This window comes from Engystomops pustulosus, chromosome 1, assembly GCF_040894005.1.
Source record: "Engystomops pustulosus chromosome 1, aEngPut4.maternal, whole genome shotgun sequence".
Taxonomy (NCBI): domain Eukaryota; kingdom Metazoa; phylum Chordata; class Amphibia; order Anura; family Leptodactylidae; genus Engystomops; species Engystomops pustulosus.
This window is the reverse complement of record NC_092411.1, coordinates 252,803,396-252,821,093: the sequence shown is the minus strand read 5'-3', so window position 1 is coordinate 252,821,093 and position 17,698 is coordinate 252,803,396. Positions and strand designations below refer to the sequence as shown.

The window sequence follows — 17,698 nt, the reverse complement described above, 5'->3', positions numbered from 1 at the left end:
ATTCTTCTTAGGGAATAGAACAAAATATAATAAATGGAATTGCTGTCGCTTGAACCACTCAGCCGTCATCTTATATACCAGGTCCAGGGTGAATGGGACTGCAGAGAAGTCTGGTGCCTGTTGGTTGCTGGATAACAGATGGGAGGACGACACAGGAAGGGTTAGTAGAAGAGTTAAAACTTCATGCAGTTAATGAGAGTTATAGGCTTGCCTAAAGAAATGGGTTTTAAGAGCACGTTTGAAACTTTGGAGGTTAGGTATTAGTCTGATAGTCCGGGGCAGAGCATTCCATAGAATTGGTGCAGCTCTAGAGAAGTCTTGGAGACGCGAGTGGGAGGTCCGCACTAGGGTAGAGGTTAATCTAAGATCACTGGCGGATCTAAGAGCACGGGTTGGGCGATAGACTGAGATGAGAGAGGAGAGGTAGGAAGGTGCAGCATTATTCAGAGCTTTGTGGATGAGGGTTATTATTTTAAACTGTATTCGAAAGGAGACTGGCAGCCAGTGCAGTGACTGGCATGAACTGGAGGCATCCGTGTAGCGTTTAGTCTGAAAGACGAGCCTGGCTGCTGCATTAAGAATCGATTGGAGAGGAGAGAGTTTGGTGAGTGGAAGACCGGTTAGTAGAGAGTTACAGTAGTCTAGTCGAGAGTGAATCAGAGCAACAGTTAGCATTTTACAGGTTTCAAATGTGAGAAACGGTCGGATTCTGGAGATGTTTCTGAGATACATCCGGCAAGAGCGAGCAAGAGATTGAATGTGTGGCTCAAAGGAGAGGTCGGAATCCAACACAACCCCAAGACAGCGGGCCTGCTGCTTTGGGGTTATGGTGACCCCACAGACTGATATGGAGAGGTTAGGATAGGCTCTGTTAGTAGATGGTGGAAAGACAAGAAGTTCGGTCTTAGAAAGATTAAGTTTCAAGAAAAGAGAGGACATGATGTTAGAGACAGCAGAGAGACAGTCACGTGTGTTCTGGATTAAGGCAGGGGTGATGTTACGTGCTGAGGTATACAGCTGGGTGTCATCAGCATAAAGATGATATTGAAAACCAAATCTGCTGATGGTTTGTCCAATGGGTGCAGTATAGAGGGAGAAGAGAAGAGGACCTAGGACTGAGCCCTGAGGAACCCCGACAGAGAGCGGAACAGAAGAAGAGATAGATCCAGAAAAGGAGACACTGAAAGTGCGGTCAGAGAGATAGGAAGAAAACCAAGAGAGTGCAGAGTCCTTTAGACCAATGTATATCATTTTCACCAAATGTAACTATTGAACACTGAATGTTACAGAAAACTAAAAAATTGGACTGTGGCATAACTTGATGCTAGTGGACGCCATGTAAGTGAACGAATCCATCTTAGGGGTCAGAGGTCAGACCTCCACCTTCACCCCTGAGTCTTAGGGGTCAGACTTCCACAATTTACCTTCTTCTGGTATAGTCTAGCAATAAACTGTAATATTGTAATATGTAAATATGCCTCTAAACCAAAAATGCTGAATAAATGGGCATCTCAACCATAGTAAAGGGTCAAAGCACAGGAACTGGATATAAGCCTAAACATTGCATATACACACAGACATACCATATACAGACACTGGTGTTGAACAGTGAGTGGGCACATGTGAAAATGTCATCAGATTCTTTATCTTTGGCCTGGGATGCATTAACATTTTTGTACACACACAGACATTTCTAGGTTATTGTGTGTAGGTACAGATTGGCACGTAATGAATACCAGTCTTTGAAAACATCATAAAAATAGCAATAAAATCTATCATAAGTTTCACATTCATGCAATATATGTCCCAAAAGAGAAATATTGTACTTATTCTTCTTATATGAAAATATTTAAATGACGAACAAAAGTGGACAAATAGAGAACACTGAGAAAACTTTTCCTACATGTAATGTCTTAGGGTTTTCTTCATATAAGGCTGATAGTGTTTCTTAAGACACAAGTTTTTTTGAACATTCCTCATACCTAATGTATGTGGAATCCTTTTTCATTTCTTCGTGGAGGAAGGGGATACACCCAGATATGTCTAATCTGTATTAAAAATGTATTCAATGGAATTACAAAATGTCTGCTAATGTAAGGCTTTCACCTTCTCAGGTACCAAAACCAATAAAGAAGCCCTTTCACAACATGCAGCAGCTACAACACAACAAACCTGTCAGAGCTGTGAAAATCCCCACATTGGATACTTGTGGACGTAATAAAGTGGACTTTCGGCCAAACCAAAATCTTTAAAATCTGTTTAGGTCAAGGTACCGTTCCTGGAACCAAACCCCCACAAGTAACACCCACTACTACCCCAATCGAAGGTGAGGTGGAAGTGGCTCCTGCACATTAGCGGTGAGATGGGGTTGAGTTGAACCCAGACCCCAACTTATAATGAAGTTTGGGGACAGGATCGGGTCTGCTCAATGCTAGTGATGATGTTTCTATGTTTTTTGTGCATATTCTCCAAGTATTATCGGAATCCCAGTAGGCCACCAAATTATAGTACACAACAGTCTTTTTTAACCTCTGAGTAGGTAGCAAGGGTTTATTTCCTCCTTTCCTCATTCCTTTTTTTTGGGATTTATATGAATAGCACATGGCCACTAAGACCATCGGCTTGTGGTAGTACTGAGCACTGACACAATTTTTACATATATGATATTTTTGCCAAACCAATAAAGGGAACAACTGGGTAGCAGGATCATGAGTGTCAGACACACAATAATCAGCGACTAATCTAAACAATAGGTCCTAAAAAATTCCTTTAAATATTCACTTGAACAATGTAAAAAAATAAAACTTTGAAGAACTAACAAAAACTATATGAGCTAAAATCTGGAAAAGTTATTAAAATTTTTTTTTTTTTTTTTACCACTTTGAGAGGTTTCCTATTTTACAATCTGGAATTATGGAAAGGAGAAAATCCAGTGTTCATTTTATATAATGGAGCATGAAATTTATCTTCAGATCAGGTAGAATTACACATGTGTGTTATTTGTGTAAAACCGTTATCATATTTTGATAGATCGGGCATTTTTGGACGTGGCGATAACTAATGTTTTTATGATTTTTACTGTTTATTAATATTTATATCAGTTCTAGGAAAAGGGGGGTCATTTGAATTTTGAAGTTTTTTTATTATATATTTTTTTAAACTTTTTTTAATTTTTACTTTTACTATTTTTCAGACTACTTAGGATACTTTAACCCTAGGTTGTCTGATCGATCCTATCAAATATGGGGATTTTTCTCCTCATTCATTACAATGTGCTGATAGCACATTGTAATGAATGGGTTAAAACGAGACAGCCTCAGGTCTTCGGAAGACCCGAGGCTGTCATGGCGACAGATCGCCGCTCCCCGATGAAATCATGGGGAGTGACGATGTGCAGCAGTGCCGTCGGTGATCGGCAGGAAAACACCCACGATCTGTACTAGCACCAATCGTGGGTGTTACCGGTAAGCCTTTGCTGCAAGACTTACAAGCTATGGAGAGGGCTCGGCCCACTTCATGCACCGGGACCCAGCGCCATACTCACATTTCAACCCCCTAGTGATGTTAACACAATAAAGATCATTTTAACCCCTTAATTTACAATTTTACTCAGTTTTATTGCTGTTTTAGCTCCTATCACTCCCTATGGTGCTCAGGGCAAAATTATGCATTATGAACCATCTAGTTTTGTGGGGTGACAATGTGGTTAGATTATCTGGATACAGGTGTATATACACTTTCATCTGACTTCTGACATTGTACTAACACACTGACACATATAGAGAGGGATGAGACAAATCAGAGATGCATAAGATCCATTAGATACCTATTACAGAGTTAGCTCTTCTACATCTCTGTTCTCAGCCTCACAGATAAGTGCCTGCATTTCCCTTCCCCCGGATCACTTATCTCCTTGCAGCTTGTTGCTTGCAACTTGTCTCTCCTCACAATCTCCGGACGGGAAGTGAATCAGTGTATGTGCCAGTGTGAGCTCCAGTGCTAGGACTGCAGGGAGTGTGGCTACAGGCACAGAAATCTCATCTGCACAATCTTTTCCAAGATGGCAGCCACCCGACCTTAAGTCTGAAGTTACAGGGTGAGATCTAGGGGCAACTGAAATTGTGTACAGCAGGACTGATAGAGACAGATAGAGACTTTTGTTAATAACGGTGAATTAGAGAATGTGTTATTTTGTTATCCTGAGTACATATAAGAAACTTACTTGTCTTTGTGGGAATAACCCTTTGTATGCAAATCAGAACAGGTATACTTGTATACCTTTAACAATTGGATTTTCATTCAAATTTTGGGTTGACATTTGAACAAGGATTTACAATAAATCTTCATCGCAGACAGCTTTGATAAGTCTTAAAGTTGGTCATTGCAGCCTGCGGCTAAAGATCAGTAAATTACCAGCATCCAGAGATCACAGTGGGCAGAGAGGTCTGTCTGTAACTAGGGGTTGTCTGTAAGTCGGGTGTCTTTAACACTCTTTATGTATCAGGCTGCGCCGGGGGAACACTTTTAACCCCATGTGATATATTTGTTGGAGGATGAGAACAAAAATCTGAGTAAATATTCTTATTTTATTCTGAAAATTCTGATAAAATTATTTTCAATTTGCTGTATGTTACATGTACTCCTTGTAATCTGAAATTCTGACATCCAGAAATGAAATGCAATTGTTCCTAATCTTAATGTGTAGTGTAAACGTGGCTTGATTGCATATTCCCTATAGACTGATATACTAAGCTCTGCCAGGATATGAAAACAAATGCAATGGATTCCAAATTTTACAAAACGTAACATCTCTCCTAGTTCCATAAGGAAGTGGTGGACTTAAGTGTTATCTGTTCTGGCGCTGTGATCCAGGGGAAGTGTGGACATCCAGTAAGACTTGTAATATAGAGGGCACCAGCTGTTACATTCACATACAAATTCCCTAATGATTCAGTGTGAAATTTGGGAGGAACCAATTCTAATTTTCATTTCAACCATGATGGTAATTTTGCTGTTATGATCATGCCACAAAATTACATGGTGATAACCTCCAAGGAGAAAGAAAACAGCTGCCATATTAATAAGAATCACCCCACCACACACACTACATTATATATACATTTTTAAGAGGACCTCTCATCCCTCCTGACAAGTCTGTTTTTTAGTAACTAATTTAATTCCATTAAATAACAATTTTGAATAAGTTAAGTGGGTCTTGGCACTCCCTATGTCAAAGGGAAGTGTCTCTATGCAGTATAATACTTCCCCCCAAAACTGGTAACACCCAGTTATTAAAAGAAACTATGTCAAATATAGGCTCACAAATTTTCTGTGCATTTTGAATTGTTGAAGTAAACCAGACATGTCAAGAGAGATGACCAAATTAAAAGTCCAAATAAAAATGTAAAAAAATTCATTTAACTATTAGGTTTGCCATTTTTTGAGGAGGGGTTAGCGCTGCACACCATAGGAAGGACAGCGTCACGGCAGTACACACGAGGAGGATAAAGCAAGCTCTATCTTTTTCCTGTGTACAGTATAGTATGTATGGACGTATTGTCCATTGAAATGCATCTGAAAAGAAGAAAATGGCAGCACTCCGAGATTTAAAAGTGTAAAAGAACATACTCGTTTATTCCAACATGTCCCAAGCTACGTTTCGGCTCCTTAGACCTGGAGCCTTCTTCAAGCTACCCTTCAAGTTCCCCTACTAGAACTTCAGAATCTTTAATTTTTCTCATCAGTATTTCCCTGCCAAGGTCCTAACTGTAATTATTGTTGTATACAGTATATTGTATGGGCTGAAGTACTATAGACAGAGAAAAGTACAATAAATGACACATACTGAGGAAAATTCCAAAGTTAAATGGGTTTTTTTTCCTAGGGAAATGTTTATACTAACAAACTAACCTTATAATAGTAACTGATTGGTTGGAGTCAGACCTCACTCTGATCTACTGATCAGTGCTTCAACTCTGCTACTTTCCACTAAAGCTGCAGTACCCCAATACAGCCACTATATAGTGGATGGAGCTTTCTGCTTCCAACACTATATAGCAGTGATGCTGAACCTTTTAGAGGCCGATTGCCCAAACTACAACAAAAACATTTATTTACCGCAAAGTGCCAACACAACAAGTTAAGTTTTTTATTGCAGTAGAAAGAAGGAGGATAAATTTGGAATATTATTGTAGCTTCCCTCCAAGGTTCCCTGAAGAGGTAGAATTGCAGGGTCCAGAGCAGTAGCTGGACTACCTTGGACTGCATAAGGAGGCCTCAAGTCCGGTCTGTTGAACTCTGTGCTGGGGTGATGGCCTGAGTGCCAACAGAAAGGTCTACTAGTGCCACCACTGGCACCTGTGCCAAAGGTTTGCCACCACTGCTATATGGCTTCAGGTACCCCCCTATGCACTTGGAGCAATTCAAAGGAAAGCTAATGCATATGAAAATTGTGCAATTTTTCTCAAAAACATAATGGCCCATGGTGTCACACCTCTGTATCTGAGTATTGGTGTATCCTCAAGTCATAAATCTCCATATGATGTGGATGATGTTCGGTTGGCTCATATATCTTCTATGTATGCATATACACTGAGGATAGGAGAAGGCTCCTACAAGGACTGAGATATTAATCGGGCACATCTGTGGACTATTACATAAATTGGGAAGGCCAGGGTAAGCCGAGACATGCAGTTCCACCAGATGTTAGACAATATCTCGTTCTGCTAGACACAGAACTTTCTCATGTAACAGGTTACACAAACTAATGGAGTAACTAGGGAAACCAAGTAAATACAGAAAGGATGCAGTCAATGAATAACTTGGGAATAAATTATATAAACAGGTAGTATAAAATGTCCTAGTGTTTATTTTGGTTTCTTGGCTTGGGAACTTGGCAGGTTGGCAATTGTAAGACGTCTCAGCAGATGATGTTTACAGTAGTGGGTGCAAGAGAAGGACTGAAAGGAATCCAGCAGAAATGTGTTATGGGGCTGACTGTGTATTTTAAAGTCTCGTAGAATCTTTATATGGGTCAATCAAGATCAGGGTTTTCAAATCTTTCGAGAAATAGTGGACCCTGATAAAAATTTCATATTGTACCCTTCACCTCTCTGTTTTTCCTTTGTCTTGTCTAGTCTTCTATGTATATTATTGTTATCTTTGGTTCTAGTTAACTTGACTTACACAGGGTATCCACATAGCAGTGGCTCATTTTAATCAGCAACTCTTTTACTACGGTACTTATTCTTACATGTTATTACACACAAAAAACATCATAGTGTCACAGCCCCATCCCTATTTCAGAACTAAAGTTTAGTGGTCTAGTTTAGTGCAGTGCTGGGCGCATTACTTTTCTGGGACAGCGTCGGTACATGGAGAAGGAGCTCGAGGAGCCTAAGACTGGGTGGTCCCAGAGCATGGGATCCCATTGGTAAAATGCTGAACTAGATAGACAGAAAACAGACCTATAGTAAATTGCTATGAACTACAATTTGCTCTGGTGACCCCATTTTTCCTATGCTTGTTCCCTGCAAAAAGTTGGCCACCATTTTTACTGTAGTACATGCAGTTGTTAAAGAAAATTGACCATCGAAACATGATAAATCAGTAACACTTTCTCATAGATCCAGGCACTGTGACTGTGGATATATTCTTAGATTTGTTATCCATGGCTTCCAACCTTGTAAAATCAACTTTAAAAATATGCTAATGAGTGAGAAGGGCTCTGTGTGGCATTACCATAGTCCCTCCATGCTGCGGCTTCACAAGCAATACAGGAGCACTTCCCCCTTCCCACTATGTGAGATCACAGCAGGCACAGGGAAAGAGAAGTGCAGAGGATTCAGGGGAAGGAGTGAATCACCCTGTGAAGCCAGAGCATGGAGGGGTAGTTATCGTAGTCAGTAATAAATAAGGATAGCAAAATTGTGAAAAGCAAAGGCAAGTTTAGACACTGATTCAATGACAATAGCTTGTAACGAGCACCATGGGATAAGACAATTGAGTCAGAATGGGATGATGGCCAAATGAGTCACAATTAAGAGAGGATTACTGCACTGTAGAGAGTCTATCTAGCCCTGGTGCATGTTTAGCAGTGCCATTGCTGCCATCTGTTATATACTGATTGGTCCTGGTTTCCCTAAAGAAGTAGACCATTCCTACAAAACCACATAAGAAACTAGGGGAAACTTTTTTCTGGCTCTGTCAGTGGCATATCTAGGAAAGGCAGGGTCCCATAGTGGATTTCTGAATCTGGCCCCACTTACCCCTTACAAAATATACATATAATATATACACACCATATATACACACATACATACACTACCATATATAGCCATGTATCATATACATAGACATAAAGCATATACACATCACATATGCAAACACATGTACAGCAAATACACATCACAAATACATGCATATAGCATATTCACACCAAATACCCCAAATACCCCTGGGCTCTGCCCAACACCGCTTGGCTCGGCCCATCACGGGTTGCGCAAAAAGGTGAGAAGATCTGCAGTTTCCCACACAGTTCTCACTGATATATACACTTTGCAGTGAGAGATACAGAATTCTGGTAAGGACAGGGAGAGGACTTACTGTTTGCTCAGGTTGAAATCGGAAGAGACACAGAGCTTTCAATAAAAAGGAGGCGTGGTTTACTGGCAGCCTGGAGAAAAAGGGACTATCCTCTTAAGAACTGACTCTTTGTTTACGTAACAGAAAAATGGCTGTTATAAAAGGACATCTATCACCAGATTACTGGTAATTAAAGGGCACCTACCACCACAAATCTACCTATAAAGGTAGATCGGGTGGTAGGTGAATCAATGGGACGTGAGGATAGCCCTTTTAAGGGCTAATCCTCACGTCCCCGCACTGTTTTGTAAACTTTTATTACCCTAATATGTTAATTTACTTATGCGGCTACTGGGGCGTGGAGTAGCCGCATCTGAGATTACACGAGGCGGCTACTCCACGCCCCGGTAGCCACTTTTCCCCTCCTACTCACCATGTTCGGCGCGCAGCTGCTTGTAGCTGCGCGCCCTCGTCCGCCGATCCTGCCATCTGCGCAGAACAGCAGGCCCGCGTCTGTGCAGCCCCGGCTTCGGAGCAGTGACCGCGGAGGCGCGGGCCTGCTGTTCTGCGAATGCGCAGACGGCAGGATCGGCGGACGAGGTGAGTAGGAGGGGAAAAGTGGCTACCGGGGCGTGGAGTAGCCGCCTCGTGTAATCTCAGATGCGGCTACTCCACGCCCTATAGCCGCATAAGTAAATTAACATATTAGGGTAATAAAAGTTTACAAAACAGTGCGGGGACGTGAGGATTAGCCCTTAAAAGGGCTATCCTCACATCCCATTGATTCACCTACCACCCGATCTACCTTTATAGGTAGATTTGTGGTGGTAGGTTTCCTTTAAGTGTCCTAATTAGACTGCCCGTTCTGTCTAGGGATGGAGGGACTGCTTTAGATGTTCTCTTGCACCTTTATTAAAGAACTATTAACTTTGTAAAAGTGCCATAGGTGCTCAGGCTGACGGTGCCCCCGAGCAACTCTCGGCTCCCCCGGCTTTAAATTTATGCACACCCCCTCCTGCGAGCCTCCTCTTGCTCCCGGCCCGGGAATTATGATCCGGTTGGTGATGTCAGAGACGGGGGGTGGAGAGAGTGGGGCGTGTGCTCTCTCCTAGTTCCCCGGGAGGGAGCAGGAAGAGGCTTGCAGCTGGGGCATGCATAAGTTAAAAACTTTATGCGTAAAACTCCTTTAGTAGGCTGTTGATTTCTATTTTTCTAAATTTATTTTTTAAATCTTTTATTTTTACATTTTTTTAAACCCCACTAAGATACAGTATGTGTAGGGTGTTATGTAGCAGGGATATAGAGGAATATCTGTTAAATTAATAACGTATATATTACATTAAAGAAAGCCGTGATATGACACCTTCAGCGCAGTACAATGACTGCTTTTGAATGGAAGTGCATGATGTCAGTCTTACATCTGTAGCCTAGACACACAACACGGGACGCTCTTTCACCTGTCCAAACAAGTAAAATGTGTTACATTCATAATCATCTCCCAGGAGACTCTGAACATACACATTTACCACTCAATGACTACATACTGTAGCAGACAGTGCCAAGAGTAGCTGTAATGTATAGGATGTCACCCCTGAGGGAGGTGCTGGATATGTTTCATTAAATGGCAATGGTGTTTGCACCATAATCCTATGCTATATGAGTCCTTTGTGTCTGTTTTATATCACATCTTTAGTTACGGCATAGTTTAAAAAAATGACAAACTTATTGTCTTATTTTCTAACTCCACTTGTCAGTATTATATAATCATGGCTCCTATAGTCTAATTGGATATTACATAAAAATAACTTGCTGCCACTGTCAGTGACCTATGAGAGATGGTAAAGTACTCATCAACGACACTTAATGTGACATGACATGCGTGATATATGTTACACAACAAGATTTGATTCAGCACAAGTGCAAAATGACTAAGTACTGTCCTTCATACAAGGTTAAAAAACATATGCTGCTAAAAAAAGGTCTGATCTCTGAAATACAGGTAAAAGAAACTTGTCTCATTGATATTCAAGAAAAATAGCATAATAATGTAAACATTACAAATAACCAACAAGATTATGAAGTATTACGGTCATGTTAAAGTTTTTCTTGGAATGAAATAATACTTGCTTCCTACAGCCACCACTAGGTGGAGCCAAGCAGTATTCTGAAGACAAATATTTGATTAAAGTGGTTGTTTTATTGTTTATAGTAAAAATTAAACATAACATTATATCATATTTTGTATTTGCACTTGCACAATTCACTTTTTATCTGCAGATATTCCAACAATGTTGTCAGAATTGTAACATTGGCGTTTTTTTTTTTACCAGCAGTGTAATGAGGTGTCCAAGGTGGACATGCCTACCAAGTCTAGCCTGACTCTTTGGTTTACTGCAGTTGGATCCTTAGTATAATGAACCAGCTGCAATTGATGATGTAGTATCTATTATAATAGTAATACAATCTTACTGCCAGTGCACTTGCTCGGCAACTCCTCTGACAAGCGGAGAAGATCAAACCATACTTTGGGTCCCACTGCACAATTGCTGGAGCAAAGAGAGAAGCAAAACTGAAAACATGTGTCCATGGTTTTAAAATGTAATTAAATATCTAGGGTTCAAACGTTTTAACACAAAAAACTGGAAAAACCTATTGACTAGAATATAAGCCGAGGGTGGGAAATGCATTGGTCACAGCCTCCTCAGTATATAGAAAGCAAGCCCCAGTAGCATATAGCCTGCCAGCCCCTGTAGTATATAGCCAGCCAGCACCTGTAGTACATAGCCTGCCAGCCCTCTGTAGTATATAGCCTGCCAACCCCTGTAGTATATAGCCTGCCAGCCCCCTGTAGTATATAGGCTGCCAGCCCCTGTAGTATATAGCCAGCCAGCACCTGTAGTATATAGCCAGCCAGCACCTGTAGTACATAGCCTGCCAGCCCTCTGTAGTATATAGCCTGCCAACCCCTGTAGTATATAGCCTGCCAGCCCCCTGTAGTATATAGCCTGCCAGCCCCCTGCAGTATATAGCCTGATAGCCCCTGTAGTGTATAGCCTGCCAGCCCTTGTAGTATATAGCCCGCCAGCCCTTGTAGTATATAGCCTGCTGCCCCTGCGCCCAATATAATGTCTGTAGAAAAAAAAACCACTGTACTCACCTGTTGCAGGCCCCATGACGTCAGGCGCTTGCTGACATCATAGTGTGTGCCGATGCCGGCGCACATAGTAGAATTTCAGCAACGAACCACATGGACATGGACATGGAGCCGATGCTGGAGCATAGCTGTGTAGAAGAGGACCTGCCGGGGAGCGTTGGAAGGTGAGTATACCGTTTGGTTTTTTTCATGACTCAAGTATAAGCTGAGGTGAGGTTTTCAGCACTTTTTTATGCTGAAAAACTCAGCTTATACTCGAGGGTATATGCTATATTGATTACCTTTGTGCAGCAGTCTCATTGCTATCCTTCTAAGTGGTCCTGCATTTGATGTGTCTCCTGGCCTATATGTGGTATAAAGCCTTCAGGCAACCCATTTAAACAAGTTAAGTGTGGATATGATGGCTGAGACCTACGATATTCTTTTTTTTTTTTTTTTTTAACAATAGCATTCAAAAGAAGAATTTGTGCTCATATGTATATGTGAAAAAAAGTGTTACATAAGGCTAGCAGTTAAAACAGTGCATCCTTTACAAATACAAATGTTCTACTAAAACAATTCCCCAATATCTCTATTAATCATCATTTTGAGCCTATTTGCATATTACACAATACGCCAACCTTCCCACTCTCACACATTTTGTCCCGCTGGCAGGGTAGAAGAGAGAAAGAAAAAAAAACGCCCTCCCAACTTTAATCACACCACATATTCCAGATTTTAATTCTGCTTGGTGCCAGTGATTTATCCTGTTAAAATTTAGGTTCAAATTGCATTTCTGCAAATAGAGGTCTTTGGGCCAAAAAATATCAAAGGTAAGTATAAAATTTAGCTTTTATTTCTATTTTGCTAATAAAACATACAGAGCTTAGGTCTATGCCTCTGCTTTGAAATCAAATATACTGGGTCGAAAAATTCTTTAAAAATATTTATGTGATAGCGGAGGGTAAGTATCAATAGGTATTAGACTTAAATATTATTGGAATCTGTACCTGTATAGTATATGAGCGTGGGTCCAATGCCAGTTCCCTGACTATTGAGGTTATTATGTAGCACTCCTATTGGTACCCAAGAGCAATGGGAACAAAGAAAATTTTTTTCTATTTGGTGATTCCTCTCCTTGACTTGTGTTCACACATACTCTCAAGGGAGGGGGATTTTGTAGGAGATATCAGACATTCACATGCTCTCAAGGGAAGGGTATTTGTAGGAGATTTTAGACATTCATATTGCATACATACACGCACATATCTATTTTGGTAGTCAAAAAGGTTCAGCCCTGACACCCCCTGAGGACGCCAGATTGCGGCGAAACATGTCGGGGGGGCTGACCGAGCGAGAAACATTTTAACTTTGTGATAAAAAGCGGAGGGTCGTTTCTCTGATGCCCGGATGTGTCAGACTGCAGCGGCACACCTTAAGGCTCAATTTGACAAAAACTTTTTTTCTCTAAAAACCATCACTAAAAGAGGGAAATTTTTGACTACCAAAATAGATATGTGCGTGTATGTATGCAATATGAATGTCTAAAATCTCCTACAAATACCCTTCCCTTGAGAGCATGTGAATGTCTGATATCTCCTACAAAATCCCCCTCCCTTGAGAGTATGTGTGAACACAAGTCAAGGAGAGGAATCACCAAATAGAAAAAAATTTTCTTTGTTCCCATTGCTCTTGGGTACCAATAGGAGTGCTACATAATAACCTCAATAGTCAGGGAACTGGCATTGGACCCACGCTCATATACTATACAGGTACAGATTCCAATAATATTTAAGTCTAATACCTATTGATACTTACCCTCCGCTATCACATAAATATTTTTAAAGAATTTTTCGACCCAGTATATTTGATTTCAAAGCAGAGGCATAGACCTAAGCTCTGTATGTTTTATTAGCAAAATAGAAATAAAAGCTAAATTTTATACTTACCTTTGATATTTTTTGGCCCAAAGACCTCTATTTGCAGAAATGCAATTTGAACCTAAATTTTAACTTATAACAGGTCTAGGCCAGAAACTAATTCCTAGGACCTTTCCAATTTCATTTTTTGTTTTTCTCTAGTGATTTATCCTGGGTCCAGATCTGTTCATAATTTTTAATCTGTCGGTAGAGATTATACCAAGTATTTAGTTTCGGGGATTCCCTATCGCCCCACTTCCGAGCTATACAGACTAACGCCAAGTTCAGAAGTTTGATAATCAATTTACCATATTGCCTCTTCACTGAAACCTGTTCCAGTAAACTGAAAAGTGCTGTAGTGGCTGTCACATCCAATTCAATATTAATAGTGGTTAAAATCTTCCTATGAGACCTATGATATTCAAAGTTAAAGGGAACCAGTCATGAGTATTTTGGCCCTCACACCACATCACAATGACCAGATCACAATGATGTCCATCTATATTATTTGAGATTCAGCATTACACATAAATATATGTTTTATTGCTGTTTATAAATTACCTGTAAAGAGTCATGAGGGGCTCTCCTGGTGTAGGTAAATGGTGACAGATTGTGGGCCTAAAACCTCATGATAGGTTCCCATTAATGTTGGGGATTTTGCAAATAACTGGATCATGTGTCACAAGATTCTCTTCAACTTTTACTAAAAATCCAGAAAGCATTTGTTTCTGCAACATGCAATTTAGGACTTACAATCCCAGAAAACCTGGACACCATGACACAAACTATTCTAGTGTTTGTAGTCTGGTGTCTCTTGGGAGATTTATCAGAAGTGTCTGAGGTAAAACTGTTCTAGTTGCCCATGGAAACCACTCAGAACAACCATGAACAACTAGAACAGTTCTGCTCTCCGACAATTCTGATAAATCTCCCCCTATGACTTAATGATACAGAACTGTGATTTTTTTTTTTGTTTTTCTGTTCATATTATAGATCAGAAGAATTGAAATACGAGGGTGAGTGTGGGCCTTATAAGTCAGAAATGGTATAATCTTATCCTTAAGCAGGTAAACAATAGATATAACAGAACATTAGAATATAACAGAAAGTGAATTAGCAGACAATAGTTATTACAGTTTCTTCACCTCACTTATTTTGGCATCCAAAAGTAACCAAGAATACCCTTTTACACTTCAGCTGTAAGCTCAAACCAAATGAATAAATTAATTAAACGTCACAATAAATTGAAAATACCCCATGAGCCCGGTATAATCCGGTTGTGCAGTAAAGTCATTTCCACAACAGTTACATCCAATAAAGAGTCTACAAACAACTGACCGCATAATGTAACCGAGACAATCCAGAAACACAGAGACAATCTTGTTAGACTTCATGTTAATGGGCATTTTCCTCATTAAACACTTGTGATGTCTTGTGTTCAATGAAGTTTATGGGTATTTAATATAAATTTATGGGAGAGTGGCCATAAAATCCAGGGCGGGGAGAAGACCAATTAGTCTTCATTTGCAGAGATTTTCTCCTGCCGCTAGCCGGCAGCTACTTTTTGCTGTTCGTTGTTTTGCTTTACATTCATGTGACCCTTGTCTATAATAGGTTATCCTATCATGACCCTTCAGGAAAAAAAAATCCTTGTTACCTGCCACATCTAAATAACATTCTTTTATATATACATGATTATTATTATGTGATTAAATAAGCCTGAAAACTTATACAACAAATATTTAGCCCAATGTTTATAAGCTATTTTATATACCATATATACTCAGGTATAAGCTGACCCAAGTATAAGCCGAGGTCCCTAATTTTACCACAAAAACCTGGTAAAACCCATATTTTTTTAACTCGAGTATAAGCCGAGTTTGGGTTTTCAGCACATTTTTTGTGCTGAAAAACTAGGCTTATACTCGAGTATATATGTATATATATATTTATATATATGCTAGCTGTAGCTCCCAGCGTTGCCCAGGATAGTGAAAAACTGCTCTTGGCTACAACAAAATAGAATGGGATAGCAAAAAATATTTTATATGTATCTATAGACTGTCTCATACTGTCTCTGACCATCTGTGTGGCCAGCAGTCTCTGAGCTCAAGTTTCATTTTTGCACAGCTGTTTATAAAATTATGATTTCTGATCTCTGATTGGTTTTTCATGGGCAACTGGAACAGTTTTACCTCAGACATTTCAATAAATATCCCCCTATATCTGTCTCTATCCATATTACCTCACACATAGGTTCTCTTCTACTCATTGCCTATAGTAACCAATCATAGCTCAGGGCTCATATTAATGACCTGTGGCATAATAACAACCAATCTCAGCTCAGTTTCCAACTGCCACAACAGCAGCAGCAGACAATGGCTCCTGTATATGGTGGGTAATAAGTGGATTTTATAATTTGCAAACTAGGCAATTACTTCCTGCTGGACACAATGGAGCACATGTATCATAAGTCTAGCTTTGCCCGCCTGTTTTTTTTTTTTTTTGTTTTTTTTTTGCTTTTCTGCTGGCCAGATGTTGGATTTGGCCTTTAGTGAAATTGAGATTCTTTAAAACAAAAGTCGCACAAAGTCTCCAAAAGACACTATCAGTTCTATATTAATTTCTACGTCTGGTCAGCGCCAGACGTAGATTTGCACAAAGATTTTGCGACTTTTTTAAAAAGTCGCAACTTACACATCGGGTTTTGGAGGATAAGTCAGGGAACACTGCAGAAAACTAGACAATGGTGAACTCTGAAGGAAGACTGTATTAGGCACCAAAAATGCGCAAATGAGCCATGAAAAGCCATAAAAAAAATAATTAAAAAGCCAAATAAAAACACCTATGATATTTCTGGTTGGAGTTGGACATTCTACTTTGGTTGAGATTTATGTATAACTTTTAGTTGTCTTTATTAATGTTTAGTACTGTTTGTTCTTCTGGCTTATATTACCATGACTAATGGTCAGTCACAATGTTGCTCTGGGTACACAGATACGTTTTTCATACTAGATAACATGTACCCCACAGAGAGTGATCATAAGTATTGATAATTCAAGGCTCCAAATACCTGTCATCGCCATCATTGAAGCATTCAGGAAGGGCTAGACTACAGCCAAACAACATGATGTGTTGATAGCAGCTGAGGCGACTGAGATAGCTGAAGAACTTTAGGAACATCTCCATATCTATGCTCTTGACAAAGGAATACACAGACTTCGGTATTGTGTGGTTGTATGGCAGCAGTTGGCATTGGCTGTGAGTGATGTTCACACAGACATCTGTAATATAAAGCCAAATATTATTTTAACAGACAAAAAACATATTTCTACAATGTTGACCAAATGTTACAACTCCGAGCCAAATCTGTATCTGAATTATAGACCCCATGAAGTATCACTTTAATGGAGAGACCCATCTGGTTAGTGCCAGGGTGAAATGGGCTACGTTTACATACAGACTGGTGGCTTCACAATATAAGATATCAATAACACAATGCAACATCGCAACACATGTGGAATTTCCAACTTCGACATCTTGATGACCTGTCCATAGGATAGGTAATGGATATAAGATCTGTTTCTGAATAAGCACATTGGGGGAGATTTACCATACAACGGTGCTGCCAGATACGTGAACATCCTAATATATTGGGTGGGTGGCTGCACCAGTGGCCAAAACCACTCCAGCTAGCAACTGATGTTTAAGGTGAACATTCACATGGTCTAGATCAGTGATGGCAAACCTTTTAGGCACGAGTGCCCAAACTACAACCAAAACCCACCTATTTTTCGCAAAGTGCCAATGGGACAATTGAAGCAGTAACTTTTTACTCCCTGCTCTGTCACAGGTTTAAATTGCAAAGGCACCTGAGGACACCAATACAGTAGAAAGAAGAAGTAGTTTTGGATTATCATTGTAGTTTACTTCCAGGGTTCTGGGCTGCTTGGGACTGCAAGAGGCCTTGAGTCCTGTCTAGCAGACTCTACCCTGGCGTGATTGTGCGGGTGCCCATATAGAGGGCTCTGAGTGCCACCTCTGGCACCAGTGCCATAGTTTC

The 17,698-nt window shown here is 40.2% G+C and overlaps 1 protein-coding gene across 2 annotated transcripts in view; it reads right to left on the bottom strand.

Moving 5' to 3' along the window:
• The window catches only part of CORIN (corin, serine peptidase), a 154,433-nt gene that overhangs the window by 63,411 nt on the left and 73,324 nt on the right, over window positions 1-17,698 (bottom strand). For both annotated transcript variants that reach the window (XM_072124787.1, XM_072124782.1), the window contains exon 4: window positions 16,709-16,919. In XM_072124787.1, the coding sequence (XP_071980888.1) occupies window positions 16,709-16,919 (211 nt within the window). The remainder of the gene's footprint in view (window positions 1-16,708; window positions 16,920-17,698) is intronic.